The sequence below is a fragment of the Chelonia mydas genome, chromosome 10 (assembly GCF_015237465.2).
Source record: "Chelonia mydas isolate rCheMyd1 chromosome 10, rCheMyd1.pri.v2, whole genome shotgun sequence".
Lineage (NCBI taxonomy): Eukaryota > Metazoa > Chordata > Testudines > Cheloniidae > Chelonia > Chelonia mydas.
The window spans coordinates 79624905-79647065 of record NC_051250.2 but is presented as its reverse complement, the minus strand read 5'-3'; the positions used below and the strand labels follow the sequence as shown (position 1 = coordinate 79647065).

General features: G+C 41.2%; 1 protein-coding gene across 5 annotated transcripts in view; it reads right to left on the bottom strand.

The window, feature by feature from the left end:
• Positions 1-22161, bottom strand: part of PIAS1 (protein inhibitor of activated STAT 1) — a 113596-nt gene that overhangs the window by 54491 nt on the left and 36944 nt on the right. Inside the window, exon 1 of one of the 5 annotated variants that reach the window (XM_043523209.1) lies at positions 16054-16078. The exons of 3 other annotated variants lie outside the window; for them this stretch is intronic. Coding sequence is in view for 1 of the 2 variants with exons in the window: in XM_037911540.2 (XP_037767468.1) it covers positions 6628-6630 (3 nt within the window). In the remaining variant the exon portion in view is untranslated. Of the gene's footprint in view, positions 1-6627; positions 6667-16053; positions 16079-22161 lie in introns of those variants that run through there. One more of the 5 variants, XM_037911540.2, reaches the window with a different exon arrangement.

Here is a 22161-nt window from a genome sequence, read left to right as displayed (position 1 = left end):
TGCGTGGTTGCCTATTAAACCCCAGGCCCGGGTCCAGGGCTGTGGCCGGGGGAGAGGCGCCCCTATCCACTGGCCCCAGCGCAGACCTGCCCCGGACTTGCCGTGGCGGGTGGAGAGGAGCCCGTCCCCCAGCCCAGCCGGAGCTGCCAGAGAGAGGAGCTCCTCCCTTGGCCCAGCCCAGCCCCACCAGAGCTGCCCTGGCTGGGGAGAGGCACCTCTCCCCAGGCCCCAAGCTGCTACGGCAAGAGAGGGCTGGGGGGAATCCTCTCTCCTGACCGCAGCCATGGGGCAGCCTGCACCCCAAACCCCTCATTCCCACCCCAGGGCCCACCCCATGTCCCGCACCCTAACCCTCTGCCCCAGCCTGGAGCTCCCTCCCATACTCCGAACCCCTCGCCCCACCCACCACTATATGAATTTTGTTACAAAATTCATTCCACACATGGATGTAAAAAATTAGAGGGAACAATGGTTACAACACCATGAAATTTCATATGTAAACATTTGAAGCTGTGAAATTGACTATTTTTAAAACCCTATGACCATGAAATAGACCAAAATGAACCTTGAATTTGGTAGGGCCCTAGGCATTGACCATCACTGTTAGCTGAATTACTATGAAATTTTCAGATGTCATTTCCAGTCTAAAATTAGCAATTCACTTCTATTTTCCTTTTCATACACTCAAAACATTATATATAGGCTTTATCCTTTCCATATATGATTGTATCCTCTGGTCCCTTCAGTCTTGCATAGTCTCTCCTGTTTCCCAAGATGGCCGGTTGAATGAAACCAATGACAAGTGTAGATTGCTTCACTTCTCTTAGGGAACTGAGAGGACTTTTGTGTAATGAAACTGAGAATCCTCTGTGCATACAGTACTTCCCTAAAACCCCAACAGAAACAAAGTCCTAAACAAGGCTCTGGTCAGTTTCTCTTTGGAAGCTCTGCCAATGACTGGGGAAGAGTTCTATTCAGAATAGCAACAGACCAATGAGACACCATTCTGAAGGATTTTCCTGCAGGGGAATTTTGGAAATGCAAGGGGTCATGGGAAATTAAAAGCCCACAGTTCCAAAATGACCACCAGTTTTTTCTTGTATGGAATTTTCTAAAACCCTACCTTTATTATTCGGTATTTCTAATGTCAATTTACAACGATAAATTTCAAGATAATATTCATTGGGTTTGAGGAGTAATTAGGATAAGTTGGGGCCTAAAATAACGGCAATATTTTGTAGTCAGGTAGTATCAGGCTTCTGAGTTTCCACAACCATGGAAACTGCTGTGGAGTCCACTCCTTACCACCATTTGCTGCCTTAGTGTAATGAGAAATCTAAGGTTCCATTTAAAAAGAGATGTTGTCACTGTGGCTAGGAAGGTAACCTGAGATGCAAAAGGAGTATAAAATGATGCTCTGATGTATTCCGGAACTCTTCAAACCACCAAAACAATAGTTCTGATATGTATACTGCCTCACTGACTTAATGAATTAACTCTGAAACCTAAAATATGGCAAGATTATAGAGAGCTCTCACTACTTGTTGTTTTAGCAGACACATGCTTATCCCACAAACCCAACCAATCTTCCCCATCTCCCTAGATGTCAAGAGTCTGAAATGTTCCCTACCCAGTTGCTAAAACCTCCAGCTTCCTGCATGAAATCTTCTACAGTGTGGGTAGGTATTGTCAATATACTAGTCTGTGGTGTACTAAAAACTGAAGGAACGTAGTATTTTTAAAAATAGCTACTGTACTGATTAAAATGAAGGTATTTAAATATGAAAATGAATTATATAATTTAAATAAAGTTGTCACAGAATTTCTGTATTTCTGTTAACATAAGAACAGCCATAGTGGGTCAGACCAAACGTCCATCTAGCCGAGTATCCTGTCTTCCGACAGTGGCCGGAGCCAGATGCTTCAGACAGAATGAACAGAACCGGGCAATTATCAAGTGATCCATCTCCTGTCATCCAGTCCCAGCTTCTGGCAGTCAGAGGTTTAGGGACGCCCAGACCATGGGGTTGCAACAGACAAATATGATCCAAGGACCATGCTGCAGAAATTTGGGCCAGTTTGGTGCAGAGTACACATGCTTTGGGCACAGTTGAGAGATCTATTAGTATCTTTTACATATGCAGCTACTCCATACTCCTAGCTAAAGGGTATTAGGGTATTTCTTTATATTGATTTACTCAAGTAGAGCAGATGAGCTTTCATAAAAAGAGAGAATGTCTTTGAACATTTCAGTCACTCACAACATACTGTTGACAACTGAGAGGGAAAGTGACATTTAAGTACATCTGAGACACTGAAATACAACATTTAAATCTTCCTTGCGTTTATAGAGACTCATTTGTTAAGCTGAAGGGTTTAAACAACTATTATAACCATTTCTTCAGTGGCTAGAATCTCTCATAATTCTGCAGTTTTCTTGCTTTGGTAAGAATCTCCAGATTCAGTTCTTGGAAACACTGGGGAAACCCAGACTGGATAAGGAAGTTTTCCAACTAGAGAGACACCCCATGAATAGGAGTTTTCCCCTTAAAGGTTAAACACACAAAATGTGTAGTAAGTACTGATATGATGAAAGCATGATCCATAGCATAAACCAACTTCATTAGCCAAAATAAATAACATTCTTCACTGATTTCCTATCCTGAAACCCCTGTACCTGAACCTTATTTTTAAAAAGGTACAGTAACTGGATTACACTGGCAACATTAAGAAGCTAAAAGCGACATTGAGTACACCTGTTTAAGGGAACCCCATCAACCTGGAACTATTTTAAAGTTGATTTTTGAAACAGACTAGATTTTAGGTATTTTCTTGCTGATTTTTGTGGTTTTATGTTGTTTTCCTATTTTATTGATTTTTTATTTTTATTTTTTTAAATAAAAAAAAAAGTGTCCTCCTTCCCTGTTGTAGCATAAGAGCTACAGGAAAAATATGGGAACTCACTAAGGCCACATCTACACTAGCATTTCATCAACATAGCTCTCAGTTAGGGGTGTGGAGAGGTTTGAGCCCTGACCGACAACTGTGCTGGCAGAATCTCCTAGAATAGATGGAGTTACACCTCCAAAACTGTGCTTTTACTGGTATAGGTTGTTTCACTTGGGAGGTGAGGAGGTGGAATAAGCTATGCCAGAAAACCCCAACTTTGCCAATATAAGCTGCATCCACACTAGGATCCCTTTGCCAGAAAAGCATTCCTAGTGTCGATAAAGTTAAACTATAGTGAGGATACACTGATTATACACCAAGTAAACAAATCAGAAAAAATAATTCTCTGATTTTTCCAGCCTCATCTACACTTAAATGTTTTGCTAATATGGCTATACAGGCAAAACTCCTTTAGCATAGACAAATATTAATATAGTACATGTCATAAAGCAGAAACACAAAGGGTCTGGGACAGCTTAAGGGCTGTTCAAAGTGAATATCAGGGTAAGATGATAAACAAGCATTGTAAGGAAAGTGTCTGTTTATTTTGACTCATTAGTCATGACCTTGTAACACTAGAGGCTAGAGCTAACCTGAAAATATAAATCTGGCATTTCTTGTTTGGCTACATAACAAACAAATTATGCTCCTGTGTAATAGCGTGGAGCATTAGTCATGAAGGAGAATTATCTTACATATAAAAATCTCACCCTGGTCTTCTGGTGCTGTATCTCATGGTTCATTTTTTCACTTTAAGATACAGATGCACTGATGGCCTTGGGCAAGTCATTTAATTTCTGTATCTCAATGTGAGCAATGTGCAGACTAAAACACTTCGAAAAGAACACTCTACAAGTATTATTCAAAATTGCCCTCTTGGTTTTATGACGCTCATGGACTTGTTCCACCCCATCTCTGATATGGCTGCACACATTTATTTCCCTCCTAACAGGAAAGGATGTACTTCCATTTGTGCTGCCTCCAGCTCTCTGTCTTCCCCAATCCTTTCCAAACAAGTAACTCCTTTTAAATTAAGCCAGAGTTTTAGCAAACACTGGAAGTAAAGGTTGTACAAGCACCAAAGGCAAAAAGATAACACCTAGGTGCATTTAAGGGCAGGACCAAAGGAAGGAGATTTTTGCCTAAAGCTCCCACGTTGGCCCACACTTTCTCATTTCAGTATGGGAAAGACAACCCAGGAAACGAGTATTTCTACATCCACAGTAGTTGGTCAAGTGGCATGCTTAGAGAAGTCAGGAAGGACACATTAGTCTAGGATGCTGACTAAAAAGTTGTGACCCTTCTCTGGAATGTTATTGCATTGGCAGACACTTTTAAATATGTATTTGGATGGGCACCAAACCGCACATTTTGCCTAAAGCCGCACAACAACCTTTATGACATTCCACCCATTATTCTAAAAGGTCTTACTCAGTACCAAGGAAGCTGAAAACCTTATTCATCTTTTAAAGGAAGTAAATATTTTTTTAAAAAACAGAAAGGAGGGGGAAGGTAGGTAAAGACTAAGGGTAGAGTGGAAGTGGGGACGGGGGGGACTATAACCTTAAAGATGAGCTAGAAGTGACAGGGAAGTAGCGGAAAAAACAACAGAATGAAAAAAAAATGGAAGAGGGAAAAGTTACCATCACTAGAAGAACTTTCTCATCTAAAAATCAAAGATTAAAATACCAAAGAATTTTTTAAATTGCCAGTAACAAGTGGCAATAGTTATAAAATGTCTCCAAACCAAGGACCGGGGGGGGGGCGGGGGAGAGAAGAAGAGTGAGTGAGAATACACATTTGTGTCCTGGGGATCTTCTTTCCCAGAGTTATTTTTTTTTAAATGTTAACTTATTCTGTCTCACCCCCTCCCCGCCGCCAACAAAAGCCTCTCCAAAAAACTATAAATCATAGTCGCTGCAGAATTTCTATTGAGTTTCCAACAGGAAATACACAGTTAATAACAGAAAATTATCGGAGCTAACAGCCCTGGTGCTGATTCCAAGGAAATGCAAAGTTTTTCTTTTAAAATATATAACTGATGGAAGTCAGACAAAGTCCCAACGGCACATAAATGGGTTTTACAAGTCTCAGAATATGCCACTAATAAGAACTAGAAGCTGAGAAACAAGACATCAGAAATGTGGGATATCTGTATAGACACAAAGTTAAAGACTTTCATTGTATTACTACCTGATCCTGCAAACAGTTATGCACATATATAATTTTACTCACTTGGGTAGCTCCACTGACATACCTGGGACTACTCACGTGCTTAAATGTTTGGAGAACCTGAACCTGATTCATAAAAGTCCAAGTTATGCTAGCTGTAAGCAGGAACCTCGGACGTTATCAGTATATTTATTTAAATAATTAAGGAGTTACAAAAACAAAAATAAAAAAGGAAAGCTGACTAATGACCACACTTTGCTCTACTCTGCGCACAGTGTAAGGCACGGGCCAGTCTACACTAAGATTTTGTAAGGGCTTCTATCACAGAGGTATTGAGGGTATGTCTACACTACAATCCTTACTGTTGCTGTAGTCTAAGCACTTGCTTCAGCAATGGAAGGGGTTTTTCTGTCTATAGTACATTGACCTCCTTGAGAGGCAGTAGATAGATATAGGAAGAATTCTTCCATCGCCCTACCGACATCTACACCAGGGCTCAGGTCGGCTTAACTATGTCTCATAGCGGTGTACATTTTTCACACTCCTGTAGCTAGATCAATCTTTAAGTTTTAGATATAGACGAGGCCTGAATAGATAAGGAGAACTGGCAGCGGTTATTGTTTAGGTGAGCCTTAAGGATTCAGACACATTTAGTGTTAGCAGAGTTCTACAATTGTTTCCCAGACAAATACAGACAGACATTTTTTCTTCTTCTGTGATTCAAGCTATAAACTACTACTCTAAGAAGTTTACAGCATGGTTCCAAAATATGGTTCTAAATGAGGTCCTCAAAAAATTAATCCTTGTTCACAATGAAAACCATACTAAAGGATTAAATCATAGTACAGAAAGGGTCTCCATTAATCTCACTGTACCTACAGCACCCAGCAGCATTAACACATTGTTTCACTGCCAGAAAGCTCTTTGACACTAGAAACAAGAGTCTCTCTGGATGTTCTGGTAAAATCTTACGATTGCTGATGAGGCGGCTTTGTGACGTTCCTCTCTGGTGTTATCTGGACCAGTGATCTGCTAGGCCACTCCAATCCTTGACTCTGGGAGCCAGCCTTACTCTGCTCTTCTGTGAGAGCCCCCACTCCTGGGCTGTTCATGCACAGCCTCTGGCACGTAAGCTGCTCCCAGCTACTTGCAACCGAATGACACTAACCAATATCTCCCGTCCCAAACACAATCCTGGGAACCTCCGTCTTGCCGTGTCCAGTTATGCCCGCTGGACGCTGCAGGTTTATATGAATTTGTCAGTTTAACAAAGAAATTGATATGTATCAAGCTTGTTATCCCACGGGGAGCCTCTAACACACTTCAAACCAAACACACTGCTTCAGGAGGAATAAACAAACAAATTTATTAACTATAAAGATTGACTTATAATCTCTTAAAATCTAAGCACAACAGGTCAGATTTGGTCAAATGAAATAAAAGCAAAACGCATTCTAAGCTGATCTTAACACTTTCAATGCCCTTACAAACTTAGATGCTTCTCACCATAGGCTGGCTGGTTGCCCTTCAGCCAGGCTCTCCCCTTTGATCAGGGCTTCAGTCATTCGGTGGTGATGTCTGTAGATGGAGGTGGAAGAGAGAGGAAGAGTATGGCAAATGTCTCTTCCTTTTATCATAGCCTTTCCTCCCTCTTGGCTTTGTCCCCGCCCCTTCATAATCAGGTTAGCATTACTGAGTCTCTCCAAACAAGATTGAGCAATTCCCCTGGTGTGGCCTCATGCAGGTGAGTCATTGCATTGTAGCTCCCTTGCTAGACAATGGCTGTTGATGGATTGTTTGACATCCCGCCCAGGCATTGGTTACTTTCCTTGCTGTTGCCTCTGGGGAGCCAATATCTGGCTGATTCCCCCAATTTACAGCATATTTTAGTGACCACCATACAACACAATTCTCAGAACTTCATATGCATTAATGATATACATATATGGATAGAGAAATGACTTTCAGCAGATCATAACCTTTCCCCTGATACCTTACAAGGCATGCTTTATATGTAAGATCACAATTATATGAAAATGAGGAAGGAGGCACGCTCCGCCAAGGTATAGAACTACTCTAAGAAGTTTATAGCATGGTTCTAAAATATGGTTCTAAATGAGGTCCTCAAAAATTAATTCTTGCTCACAATGAAAACCATACTAAAGGATTAAATGATGCTACAGAAAGGGTCTCCATTACTCTCAATATACCAGGGGTGGCCAACCGGTGGCTCCAGAGCCACATGCAGTTCTTCAGAAGTTAATATGCGGCTCCTTGTAGAGGCACTGACTGACTCTGGGGCTGGAGCTACAGGCACCACTTTCCATTGTGCCGGGGGATGCTCACTGCTCAACCCCTGGCTCTGCCACAGGCCCTGCCCTCACTCCACCCCTTCCCATGCCCTCCCCGAGCCTGCCATGCCCTCGCTCCTCCTCCCCAGAGCCTCCTGCATGCCACAAAACAGCTGATTGGGAGGTGCTGGGAGGGAGGGAGAAGCACTGACTGGCAGGGCTATCGGTAGGTGGGAGGAGCTGGGAGCAGGGTGGGGAGCTGCTGACATATTACTGTGGCTCTTTGGCAATGTACATTGATAAATTCTGGCTCCTTTTCAGGCTCAGGTTGGCAACCCCTGCACTATACCTACAGCATCCAGCAGTATTAATACATTGTTTTCCTGCCAGATAGCTCTTTGACACTAGGAACAAGAGTCTCTCTGGATGTTGTGGTAAAATCTTACAATTGCTGGTGATGAGGCTTTACATCATGTATGGCTAAGATTTGTTCATCCCTTCAGGGATTTTACAAACTAAACAACTGGAATTCCAGGATCACAGTAAGATTTATGAAAATATTAGCAAGGATGTCAGGAAGAATAACATATTCCTTCTCTGTATGAAGTCACGTTCCCTAATCTTAAATCCCATTTGTAAGACTAGCATGCTGTTAAAACAGAACTATAAAAATTGTAATCAGCCAATTGAAAAATTGCAAGAGAGTAAGACCAAAAAAAATTCATGGAAACCTCAAGCCCCTCCATGACAGGTTGTAACTTTCTGCATCTATCTAATGCATACAGAACACTAAAAGGATGAAGTTACACGAATTCAATATGGAAGGGAGGCAAAAGCAGAAAAGTACAGTAATAAATATACAACACACTATGACCTTTATGGAGGATATTGCTTTTCATAATGAAAAAGTCAGCTCCTTTCTGGTGTTACCCAAGCAATGTTTTCCCAAGGTGGTGTAAAAAAAAAAAAAAAAATGTACAAAATAATTAGGGCTGTCGATCAATCACAGTTAACTCACACAATTAACTCAAAAAAATTAATCACGATTAATCGCACCATTAAACATAGAATACCAATTGAAAGTTATTAAATATTTTTGGATGTTCTTCTACATTTTCAAATATATCAATTTCAATTGCAACATAGAATACAAAGTGTACAGTGCTCACTTTATATGATTATTTTTGATTACAAATATCTGCACTGTAAAAATCTTCACCTCATACAAGTACTGTAATGCAATCTCTTTAGCATCAAAGTGCAACTTACAAATGTAGTTTGTTACATAACTGCACTCAAAAACAAAGTAATGTAAAACTTTAGAGCCTACAAGTCCACTCAGTCCCACTTCTTGTCCAGCCAACTGCTAAGAGAAACAAGTTTGTTTATATTTACAGGAGATGCTGCCCACTTCTTAATTACAATGTCACCTGAAAGTGAGAAGAGGCGTTCACATGGCACTCTTGTAGCTGGTGTCGCAAGATATTTACATGCCAGATGTGCTAAAGATCCATATGCCTCTACATGCTTCGGCCATCGCTCCAGAGGACATGTGTCCATGCTGATAACGCTTGTTAAAAAAATAATGCGTTAATTAAATTTGTGACTGAACTCCTCGGGGGAGAATTGTATGGCTCCTGCTCTGTTTTACCAGGATTCTGCCATATATTTCATGTTATACCAGTCTTGATGACCCAGCACGTTGTTCATTTTAAGAACACTTTCGCTGCAAATTTGACAAAATGCAAAGATACCAATGTGAAATTTCTAAAGAGAGCTACAGCACTCGATTCAAGATTTAAGAATCTGAAGTGCCTTCCAAAATCTGAGAGGGACGAGGTGTGGAGCATGCTTTCAGAAGTCTTAAAAGAGCAACACTCTGATGTGGAAACTACAGAACCCAAACCACCAAAAAAGAAAATCAACCTTCTGCTGTTGGCATCTGACTCAGATGATGAAAATGAACATGCATTGGTCCGCACTGCTTTGGATCGTTATTGAGCAGAACCCATCATTGGCATGGACGCTTGTCCTCTGGAGTGGTGGTTGAAGCATTATGGGACATATGAACCTTTAGCACATCTGGCACATAAATATTCTATTATTGTTTAACAGCACGATTAATCGTACGATTACTTTTTTTAATCACGCAATTAATCGTAATTAATTTTTTTAAATCGATTGACAGCCCTAAAAATAATAAGTAGGTGCCAATTAGGTGTCCCTGTAATACACAGGTGATGATGTAGTGTCCTTACCTGAGGAAAACCTTATTTTATGTATTTATTCCCTGAGAAGAATAGTTCATAATTGTTCGTTTTGAACAAATGCTTTCATTCACTGGTCCAATTTGCAAATAAAAAGTTTCAGGCAACCTTATTTTATTGTTAAGAATAATTTGCTATCCAAGTGATTTCAACATACTGCAACTGCAAGGAAAAAAATAAACTAGAATTGATCCAATGTGCTAGTTCCCTCTCTTCTAAGTCAGTCACCTTAAGCAGCTCACATGTAACACCACCTAGTTCATGGTTCTGATTTGCTAACACTATGCTTCTCACTCCAGTGGCAAAAGTATGATATACAGCTTCAAAAGTCAGATACCATTTACTGCATAATGATCTCACACAACACCTGTCAGTTTTCTTACTAATAAAACCACTGAAAGCCTTTTAATATATCAGTTCAAAAAACAGTTTTAGCACTTCAGAGTTATTAAAAATTCTGTTTGGACATCTAAGAATAGAAAAAACATCTTTCTTGCACAGAGGCTTACTGATTTATTATAGATTAACTCCCATCATTTTGTTTTAAGGTCTCAGAAATGAGCTGTATTTGATGTCTAGAACCTGTGGTCTGGTTTATAACGGACCCAGCAGCTAATGAAAATTCCAAGATGTCATGGGAGTACATCAGTGTCAATATATTACTGGAGTGTGGATAACAACAGAATAGCCTCTAAACCTCTCTCTCTCTCTTTTTTTTTTTTTTGGCAGTTTGGCCCACAAACTTAAAAACAACAAAATAAACCAAAATAAACAAATGAAAATACCCAATTTATCTGTGTAGGTGGTTTAAGGCCAAGATTGTTCAAGTGTCACTAACAATTTCTAGTTATCCAAATGCCCAGCTTAAGAAACCTGAAACAGAGGCACTCACCTCCTGAGTGCCCGCTAGTGGCTGGGTGTGGTACTGCAATCGTTTTCCTGCTCCTGGCACTCTCTGCAAGTTGCCAGCCTTGTTAGGTGGATCTTCAGTGGCTCAGCCCTCCGGTCAAATCACACAGTGAACAATGGACCACTTCTGGGGTAGCAAATAGTTCAACCGTGTATCAGCCCTCACGAGGGTCTTTAGCCTCACCTCTGGTCCTTTACATCCAGCTCTGTGCTCGGGCTTCTAAAGCAGCTTTGTCCCCTTCTCAGGGCTTAGGCCACTTCGCCAGTGGGGGAACCTAGACACACCCACTACTCTAGATTCTAAGCCAGGAACCCTATAAACAGCAGCTACATGCTGCTCCCTTTAATTAGTTGCTGCTGCAGTCCCTTGGCCTCTTCCCACTTGGTCCCTTTACCTTTGGGTTAGGGCTCTCAGGTCCTCTCACTCCCAGGTTTAGCAAATGTAATCAGTCAAGCTCCTTTAGCTAAGCCTGCTGGGCTCTAGTTGACTGCTTCCTCAAGGCCTCTTTCCTCCACTGGGGCAGGGTTTAGTAGCACCACAGGGCCTCCAGAAGGTGGCCCCAAAGGCCTGGTACACCCAGTCACAACACCACAAAAGGGCTTGGTTTTCAGAAAGCACCAAGCATCCATATTTTGAAAACCAGGCCCCTTTACAGTGCCTCAAGTAGGTCACACAAAAATCACTAGTCACTTTTGAAAATCTTGGCCTCAAATCTGTTTGGACTAAGGTGGGACACACTCACCTGTACCTAAACGATCTTCAGTATAGGGGCAAATAGGTACCTATATGGATATATGTGGGAATGACTGTTTCTATGTCCATCTAAACTGTGCTGTAAGCAAAAGGTGCTCTGACATCCTGTCTGGAATTTCTTCTCACTGATAGATATGCTCAATGCTATTCAAAGATCATCTCTGTTGTGATCAGTTGTTTGAAGCCAGAACCTTTTTAAAAGCTTCCTTTACTGAAGAAAACTATTTCTAAGATGTTATGATCCTTGAATCAACCTATCCAAAAGTCAGGAAATAAGTTGATGAATGGTTTCTAACCATACCTAACAGAAGGCCTTGGACACTGAAACAGAACCTCTGAGCAGCAGCATTTTACTCCAAAAGTGAGTATGCACAGGAGGCCCTAAACTTTGCCATTAATACTATCATGCTTCGGTATCCAATTCATTTCATGGCTTCACAGAATACACCATAATCAGGAAGTAGCAAGTTCCATCAGCTCTCAACTGACATCTGTGGAACAACTAGAGCCAACAGCATACAAGGAATAAACATGTTGTGCTTGGAAGCAGGCACAAGTCTATATATTGCATTGGAGACAGAGAAAAATAATTAAGATCAAGCTTACAGTAACGAGTAATCACACGTAGTACTGTAAGTCTCAGCCTAAAGCAATTCCAGTTTTTCCCAAGTTCACAAAAGGGAGAATTTTGAAGAGAAGAGCAGCACTTGAGATCACACAGGGCTGTTTTCCCAGGCCCAGGAGACCATATCTAATCCTACATCAATAACTTGACTTAGAGATCTTTAGGGACACCTACCACCTGCTGGAGACAAAACTAGTGGAAAGCCCTGTCCAGGAAAGCCCACTCTGAGAACAAATATCAACATTCACAATAGCAAGACAGACACGATGGTGATATGATAAAATACATTTTCTTTCCAGTGAATGACTATCTGCCATTACTATCTGCCAAAAGTTTAGGACTCTGAATGCCACTCTCCCAACATCTTTAAAGGTGTTCCATGATTTTCAGAGATAGCTGTGGAATTTGCTATGCCATACAACCATTAAATCGCCACTTAGCCATATTTAAGCTGCCCTTTATTTAATAAAAGTCACATTTGATTTTAATCCACTCCAGAAGCTTTATCTTCAAGAGATTTTATTCACTAGTATACTAAGTTATTACTACTGGCATTAAGAGGTTGTACAATATGGTAGTAACCTTTATTTTATTTCTAGGAAACTCAAATTTTCTTCCCAGGACGTTCAAGCTTCATTTTCCCCAGTATATTTAGCCTTGCAGATGGGACTTGTTTTACAGTGCTATTCATTAATATAATGTTAAAGACAAGTAATTACAAAAACTAATTTAACAGGTTTTTTATATGCAATGGTGTGTCTGTGTAAAGAATAATATAGCTTTTATGGGTAAAGACAAATGAGGAAGGTCATAAATAAGACATGCTTTCAAGGATTTGGGATAGGGTTATTGTCAGACAAATTTGCTTTTTATTAAAAATGCTCTTACCCTTGACTAAGCCATCCAGCTGGTTGACGGAACGGTTTTAGTTCCTGTGTAACAAGCCTCACTAGAGCCCGCCTAGAGCTACAAACACAACTGTGTTAAGGGCCCCAGAAACAAAATGGTTGGACCTGGCCCAGTTACAGCATGTCTAAGGATAACATGGGGAAACTATTCCATGGTATCTGTGAAATCAAGCCAACTAGTAGTCCAGTCATCTATGGAGCATTCAAAATTCATACTTTTGTCTATCCCATTTTCCCTTCTAGTATAACCAGCAAAAATTATGAAAGTGTTTGCTTTTACAAATCACAATGCACCAAAAACGACAAGCAGCCATTCTTCTACCTTTTGATGTCCAGATTTAAGCTTCTGCACACTTGAAAAATCAATGCCCAAATATACAGCTGTAAGTATTAAATTGTGATTTGCAGAACAAGAAATCCCATATATGAAACAGAGGTGCCACTTTAGCCAGAACTCTTGACTACAGCACTGAGTAGAGATGGAAGCTGTGTTTTTATTTCGTAAATATCATCCAGCGCAGAAGATATATACCCAAGTAGCTTTTAGAAGTCAATTTTTAAAAGAAAAGATGGACTAAGATTTCTTATACTGAAATAGAATGCAAGTGGAATTTAACAAATGTACTCATACAGTATTGGGGGAGGGAAAGAGATGATAGCCGGAAGTTGTTTGTGGAATATCTTAAGTGCAAGAATTAAAGCAACTCACGGTAAAGACTATTTTTGCACTCAGTTTTGTTGCTACTTGGTTTTGGTAGCAGTCATTTAAACCTCTTCAAACTCCAATAGACTTGTCCCTCTCTTCAGTCTTGTCAGCTAAATTAAGTGTTTGATATGGGAACAAACTTGTTTACTCAAAACACGGATGTTTATGCCCCTTCAAGTTAAAGAAAAATTCATCTTCCTTTTTTTTAATATTTTCTTTTACTTTAGAGAGCTGCAAAGTGATCAGTTCTTCATTCCCTAAAGAGTATACACTTTTCTATCCTTTACAAATCAGAGAATGATACTGAATTTTTTAGGTTTCAGAGTAACAGCCGTGTTAGTCTGTATTCGCAAAAAGAAAAGGAGTACTCTAAGGTGCCACAAGTACTCATTGAATTTTTTACTGTTTACTTAACATGAAATGAAACGAAACAGAGTATATTAATTTTATTAAAAGTGTAAATTGTGCAAACAGCTAGAAAGAGGATAAGACACACCAAAAGGCACCTAAAATTTGCAACAGTAGACTTTGCACTCCATGGTCACAAATTCCCAGGCAGCACCATAGGAGATAGCAGCAGACTGCACCGTCATTCATTACTTGAGATATCTATACAAGTTTCAGTTTACAGCTCAGTATCTAAAGTTCATGTCAATGCTAGATACTGAACTGCATTCTGAAGCCAGTGTACACCCCCCAACAAAGTAACCATGCCTATACCCTGGTGGGCGACAGACAAGAGTAAGCTTTCAGAGTAGCAGCCGTGTTAGTCTGTATTCGCAAAAAGAAAAGGAGTACTTGTGGCACCTTAGAGACTAACAAAATTATTTGAGCATAAGCTTTCGTGAGCTACAGCTCAGATGTTCCATTTCCTTCCTTGCTATCAGCCCAAGAAGAAAATAAGTGGCAAAATTGTTTTCTGGCTTTGTGGCATCCCTGTTCACAAGATCTCCCTCTGAAATATGAATTCCCTCCCCCTGTGAATTACACCAATAGGCATACAAAAGGGAGTGATTCTAAATTGTCAAAGGCTTGTCTACACATGGAGTTCTTTCTGATTAACTATTCCAGAATAAGAGTGCCCACACATGGAGTTAATTGGGATTGCGCCAAGTATAGACATGCCCAAGTGCTTTGTTAAGGCAGAACCAAGTACCATAGGATAGAAATACACATTTGATATTACAAGACTTTTCACCCACCCTGCCTGATGTAGGAGACAGTTTGACAGTGTGTTCACAGCAGTGACAAAGCCAACTTAGAAAGGAACATTACTACAGTATCCACACAGCTTTGGGTAAATTAAGCTTTTTGGGAGGAGGGGAGAGAGTGCATTGCCCATGCATGTATATCTTGGTATGAGACAGAGAAGCATTTTACTTTAATATTACAGCCCTTTAGTACATTACTGCTTATACCATTCTGTGTTTCCACTGCATGATTGTGGAGCCTCCAGTAGGCAAAATACTCCCTAGGGACAACTTCACCCTAAGCTTAAAAATAAGTAAGTTTGACTACTTTTGTCACAAGGAACCCCTAACTTTACTATAATTAGTCACTTGCCAGCACTGTCTCGGTCGGGTTAGTTTCTGTTTCATCTGTACAGTCAATTTCCCTTGGGTTTTTCACACAACAGAGAGAGGGGAAAAAAACTGTTTAAGATTTTCTTTAAAATGTATAAAAATTGGCAAGGAGACTCAGGGGCAGAACAGGTGTAGTACCAGTAACCACTTTTAAACTTCTTTATTAAAATTGACTATATTTTAAGTTGTCAGTATCCTTTTAAATCAAAGGTTATCCAGACAAAGAGTCATTTCAAAAAAGATAAATGCAAGACCTATTGGAAGTCTTAAATATCTATTTGTTATCTATTCGCCCTATGATACAGTCTTTAATTACAGGATCACATACCTCGCCCTCGCCCCCCCCCCTTTTTTTTTTTTAAACAGAACCCATGCTGGACAGTGCTTACTTAGTGAGCAGGTAATCAATATTTTGTTTTTCGACATGTGGACCCATGTCTTATTTACTTCTATGAAGACCGAATTAATTTTCTCATACGATTTTCAGTACAGTATCAATGCTTCATAGTTTTCAGAGCAACCCTGAGAGATGCAGAAGTATTATTACCCCCACTTTACAGAGGGGTTCAGAGAAGGGAGACAAGAACTATTAGATTGGCAGATTATCCCATATCTGCCCACTGCCATCAGAGAGAGGATACTGGGACAGATGGATTATGGGTCTGATCCAGTCTAGCTATTCTCTTGTTCCTAAGTACATATTAAAGTTTGCACAGTGTAAATTTAAATTAGACTTACTATTGGAAAGAGAACCGGGGGGAGGGGCGGGAAACCCTAATGAACTATGTACCCTTACCAAAGTTTTAAAAAAAATATGGGATATTAGAATTGGTCCTTTGAAAATGTAACTATCAGGAAACAAACCTAAAACAAAAACCCTCTTACTGACTTTGTAATGACTGTTACCAAGGAGGAGGGATAGCTCAGTGGTTTGAGCACTGGCCTGCTAAACCCAGGGTTGTGAGTTCAATCTTTGACGGGGCCATTTAGGGACCTGGGGCAGAAATTGGGGATTGGTCTTGCTTTGAGCAGGGGGTTGGACTAGATGACCTCCTGAGGTCCCTCCCAACCCTATGATTCTATGTACATGGATCCAGACCCTCATAGGCAGGAGTCTCAGTCAGATGTATTATTATTTGGAAAGATCACGGTTCTAAAGAGAGCAAAAAAGTGCCAGAATATAAGAATATAATCAGACTAACCCCAAGGTTGTTGAGAAATGTCAATTTCCACTGTTTGTCTCAAAGCTGATTTCAGGTTTTAGCCCAGAGATCATTGGGGACAGTGGGAGTACAGGACACCAGCATGGTCCTCATTCAGTAACATACTGTTGTGGTCTCTACCCTCTCTCAACACCACTCCCTCACTAACTGCTAAAAACAGCGTCCAGGCACTGAGATCAAGTTGTTTCCCAGTCATCTATTACACTTTCAGAGTGAAAGTAACAGCCACTCACACCTCCCTGTCATTCCATGTCCTCCAACCTCGCTGCCATCATCACCCAGCCCTTTCAATGTTTAACATTATTCATATGTACACATTTCCATGTTGTTAGCATAATACACTGCATTTTACCCAATATCCATAATATTAAGGTCCCAAATACCATAGCCAAACCATCCAGTTTTCCAAATGCTCCTGTTTTTACTATGTCAACATGTAACACAATTCTCAAAAAAAAAAATCACAACTCCTCATGTCTGATTTTGAGCCAAATAAGGAAATGTATTTAAATATTCCAGTATTAAACATTAGCATAAAATAGATTTGGTAAGTGGATGCAAGCCCCTTTCGCTTCTAGATCACTTGTTCAAACCTAGTTAAAAAAGTGATAGCCTTCTGGGCACTATCAGCCATTTCAATGTTTATAAGATCTGTTGGTAATCAGTACAGTTCCCAGTGGGTTTGGGGTGAGGGTGCCACCTATCTATGATGTTATCGGTTTAAAATATGACCATATAGATCATCATTGCAACCACTGTTATACATTTGCAACAAATCTGGTACAAAATGTGGCATGTAAGATGTCTATGAAAAGGTTATGATTGGCTGGTTATGATTATACTATCTGTATGCATATATCATTTTTGGTATTCGAAGTTACGAATATTGGCTCTATGCCTGGATTTCAAATGTTTGCTCCTGGGGTAACGCCCACAAGGTATCAGAGTAACAGCCGTGTTAGTCTGTATTCGCAAAAAGAAAAGGAGTACTTGTGGCACCTTAGAGACTAACCAATTTATTTGAGCATAAGCTTTCGTGAGCTACAGCTCACTTCATCGGTGCCACAAGTACTCCTTTTCTTTTTGCCCACAAGGTAGTCAGCCAGCACATCTTCGAGGGACTATTCAAATTAAGTGGCTCATTAAGAAACACTTAACGGACAATGGGAGATGCTCACCTACACTGAATGGACTGTCCTGCAAACATGCTGTTTGAAGTACAGGTAATGGCTTCTATTGTGTCCAAATCTTCATGCATGGACATGTGACTTGCCCATGTGACTCCGAACACTATCTTGTCACCTGTAATTTTCCACTAGCTGAGCTGAGGGCTTTGTTTGAAACAATGGGTTCCCTCCACATGGCAGAAGAGATAAAAGGCCCTGGAAAACCCTTCATTTTGCCTCTTTTCTGCTCCAGCCTCTGGACTATGGACTTATATTAATGGAAGCATTCTAACCAAGGAATTGAGGATCTTGCAATGATTTGGAAGCAGCCAGAGACTTGACTTAAACCAGCAGTTTATTCCATTACTGCTACAAGCCTGAACCAAGAACTTTGCAATTATTGTATGTATTTGATTCCTTTAACCAATTTAACTCTCAACTTACTTTCTTTTTATGAATAAACCTTTATATTTTAGATACTAAAGGATTGGCATCAGCGTGATTTTTGGGTAAGATCTCAGTTATATACTGATTTGGGCCTGTGGCTGGTCCTTTGGGATCAGAAGAACCTTTTATTTGAAGAGATTGGCTTTAAAGAACCACTCATCTCTAAGTCTAGTGTTTTCAGTGGTAATACAAGGACTGGAATGCCTAAAGAAACTGCTTTTATGACTTCTTTTTAGCCAGTGTGGTGAAGCAGAAGTTTACTTTTGTTGCTGGTTTGGTATATCCTATGGGGAATTAGCCACGAGTCTTGGGGCGTATCTGCCCTATTTCTCAGCAGTTTGTCCTGAATTTGGCATCCTCAGTTGTGGCCCACTGAGGCACGGTTACACTACCACAACTGTTGGGAGGAAAAAATGTTCTTGGTGAAAGAGAGAAAAAGGACTGAGCCATCAATTGATGCAGAGTTTATGCTCTTTCTTCAATAACAATTTTAAGCCAAGATTTTAAAAAGTGACTGGTGATTTTGAATGACTAACTTGATATAACTTAAAAGGCCTTGATTTTCACAAACCACCAATCCTCTAAAATTCAGGCACTCAAAAATCACTAGTCATAAGTTTTGGTTTCACCCTTCCAATCAGCCATTGAATGGAACAGAAGATGTATTCCCTTCCCTGAGCAAGGTCCCTAGATAGCAGCCTGGTAAGAATTTCAGCTGTGGGTGACGGGCTTCTGACCAAAGAGCATTTTTCCCCCCTGGGCCTTGTGGATGCCTTTGACATCTTATATACCAGCCTCTCTGAGTAGCAAGTGTCTAGAATATTTTTCAAGTACTTGGTGCCTACAAGGACTTGAAAATATACCAGACATTTAATTCATATCTTTACGTTGTCTCTTGTCTCATTCACTGGCTGCCTCAGTAGAGGCAAGGACTGAATCATCCTCTCATCCTTAGGCCTTGTCTATACGAGGAAAGTGCAGTGTATTAACCCATAATTAGAAAAATGTTAACGGATGTAACAGCTTTAAATATTATTTTGCCTTAGAGTGAACAAAGACAGTTGTGTTATATTTAAAAACACAAAAACAAACATTAACTGGTCATGGTTAATCCCAAGGCAAAAATCACATTTAATGTTGTGTACATGTTCCTGCATTCCCCACCCCACCCCCACTATAGACAATGCCCATAGAGATGGTTGTTCTAAGTTAGGGTTGAAGCACATGAATGAGGCAGATTGGAAGCTGTTCTGCAGGAAGAGGGAGTATTTCACTTCTCAGCACCATTAATCTGGCACTCCCCCATTCCCTCCTTCGAACACTACATTTATTTCTTAATAAAAGATTGCCTTAATTTAACTTATTTTCCACCCAATGGAAATAAACCCTACATTCTAGCTAAAAATGTATATGCCAGATTAAAAATACACAAGTTAAAAAAATCGCTAAACAGACTACAGAACAGATCAGGGATGGGCAAACTTTTTACCCCAAGGGCCACATCTGGGAATAGAAACTGTATGGCAGGCCATGAATGCTCACAAAATTGGGGTTGGGGTGTGGGAGGGGGTGAGGGCTCCGGAGTGGGGCCAGAAATGAGGAGTTATGGGTGTGGGAGGGGGCTCTGGTCTGGGGCAGGGGTGTGGGCTCTGGGGTGTGGCTGGAGATGTGGGGTTTGGGGTGCAGGCTCCGAGCGGCACTTACCTCAAGTGGTTCCTGGAAGCAGCAGCATGTCCCTTCTCTAGCTCCTACGCAGAGGCACACCCAGGTGGCTCTGCACACTGCCCCGTCCACAGGCACCACCCCTGCAGCTCCCATTGGCTGCAGGGTTCCCAGCCAATGGGAGCTGCATGGGTAGCGCTTGGAACAGGGGCAGCATACAGAGTGGAGGCCCTTGGCTGCCCTACACATAGGAGCTGGGGGTTGGGGGGGGGGATGTTCTGTACCTCATGGGAACACCCTACACTCCCATGTTCATCCTTATAATATGATTCTGTGGTATCTAATGCAAAGTTTGTCATGCCGGGTGTCTTTGGAAGGCTCAGGATGTACTGAGCATTGTTGTTATGGTAATGTTATAGTAATCATCATTATAGTAATGTTTAGGTTGTAATTTCATGTATATAGTTATAAGGCTGAAAATGTGTCCTCATGGCTTAAAGCAAGCCCAGGCAAAAACTCACCAAGAACAGAGGGGCAGTTCACACCTCATGAGGGCATGTATGGGACAAACCCAGCCCAGCCTCACAGGAATAAAGGACACTGGCCTAAGTAACAAAGGATCTGTTGGACTCTCAAGTGAGTGACCCCCTCTTCCTTTGGTCAGTTTGGAACTGTGATGAGGTAATGCTCACCTGACACTGAAGGGGGGGAAGCCAAGAGGGAAGAAAGAACATGATAAAGGGAGAAACGTTTGCCTTGCTCTTCCTCTCTCTTCCACCTTCATCTACAGACATTACCACCAAGCGACTGAAGCGCTGATCAAAGGGGAGAGCCTGGCTGAAGGGCAACCAGCCAGCTTATGGTGAGAAGCATCTAAGTTTGTAAGGGCACTGAAAGCGTTAAGCTCAGATTAGAATGTGTTTTGCTTTTATTTCATTTAACCAAATCCGACTTATTGTGCTTTGACTTATAATCACTTAAAATCGATCTTTGTCATTAATAAATGTATTTGTTTATTCTACCTGAAGCAGTGCATTTGGTTTGAAGCGTGGCAGAGACTCGCTTTGTTAAATTGGCAAACTCATATAAGCTTGCAGCGTCCAGCGGGCATAACTGGACACTGCAAGATGGAGGTTCCCAGGGTTGTGTCTGGAACCGGAGATATTGGCTAGTGTCATTCAGTTGCACAATCCAAGGAGCAGCTTACATGCCAGAGGCTGTGCGTGAACAGCCCAGGAGTGGGGGTTCTCACAGCAGATCAGGGTAAGGCTAGCTCCCAGAGTCGAGGATTGGAGTGACCTAGCAGATCACCAGTCCAGATAACACCAGAGGGGAACGTCACAGTGGGCCGTGGCGTGGCCCCCAACCCTGCTTCCAGGAGCCACATGGAGTGGCCCCAACCCTGCTCCCCAACTGGAGCGGGGCTATGCGGCTGCTTCTAGGAGCCGCATGGAGTGGCTCCCGACCCTGCTCCCCGGCTGGAGCACCGGAGCGGGGAAAGCCCCAGACCCCGCTCCCCAGTGTGAGCTCGATGGCTAGATTAAAACGGTTGGTGGGACGGATCCTGCCTGTAAGCCATAGTTTTCCTACCCCTGGAATAGATATTGCATTTAGCTCAGCTTTAGCCACACTAATGACTGCTAATAAAAGAGCAGTCTAAGAAGATCATAGTTCAACATCAAAGCTATTTGGTCAAGCTTTCCACAGAAAAGAGAAAGTACATTACAAAAACGTGAAGGGTGCAAAGTAAGGCACTCGGGAAATTAGAAAGTTATGATGGCTTGTGCAACTTTAACTCAGCCCCTTGTAAGTAAGCCTTTTTCTATCATCACATGCTATTTTTAACATCCCAGATCCCTGCCTCATTCAGAGCACAAGATGGATGGTGCTCAGTGAATGAAACAGCTGGTTGGTATTTCTTCTCATATTTATTGTTAAGCATATGGCCCCTACTTCATTTATCGTACACATCCAAATCCTGCACTGAATAAGGATTTCTCATTTAATAAATCTTTCCAGAGTGATCATCAACTTATTAGCTGATTGACTCTCTCACATTAATGAATTTATCCTCACAACATCCCTATTACACATATACAGAACTGAGGCACAGAGAAATGAAGTGACTAGCGCAAGATCACACAGGGAGACTGTGGCAGAGAGAGGAACAGAACTCAGACCTCCTGGGTTTCTGTTGCCACAAGTCCATTCATCCTCTTACAGTAAGCTCCTGCCACATTCACCTTACACTGTGATTAAGACAACAATGCTCTGGACTTAAACCAATTCACCACACAACACTACTCAGGTGCAATCAGAAAGTGACAGTCATGAAGAAGATAAAAAGCATATCATCATAGGCACACGGGGACAAATAAAGATAGAACAAGAAATCTTCACATTGTCATTTCCTGCTCGAGTCCCTCACTTTGTGACTTGACCATTTTTATAATGCATTTCTGTATTAAATAAATACCATGAACTTTTTTATATTCAATT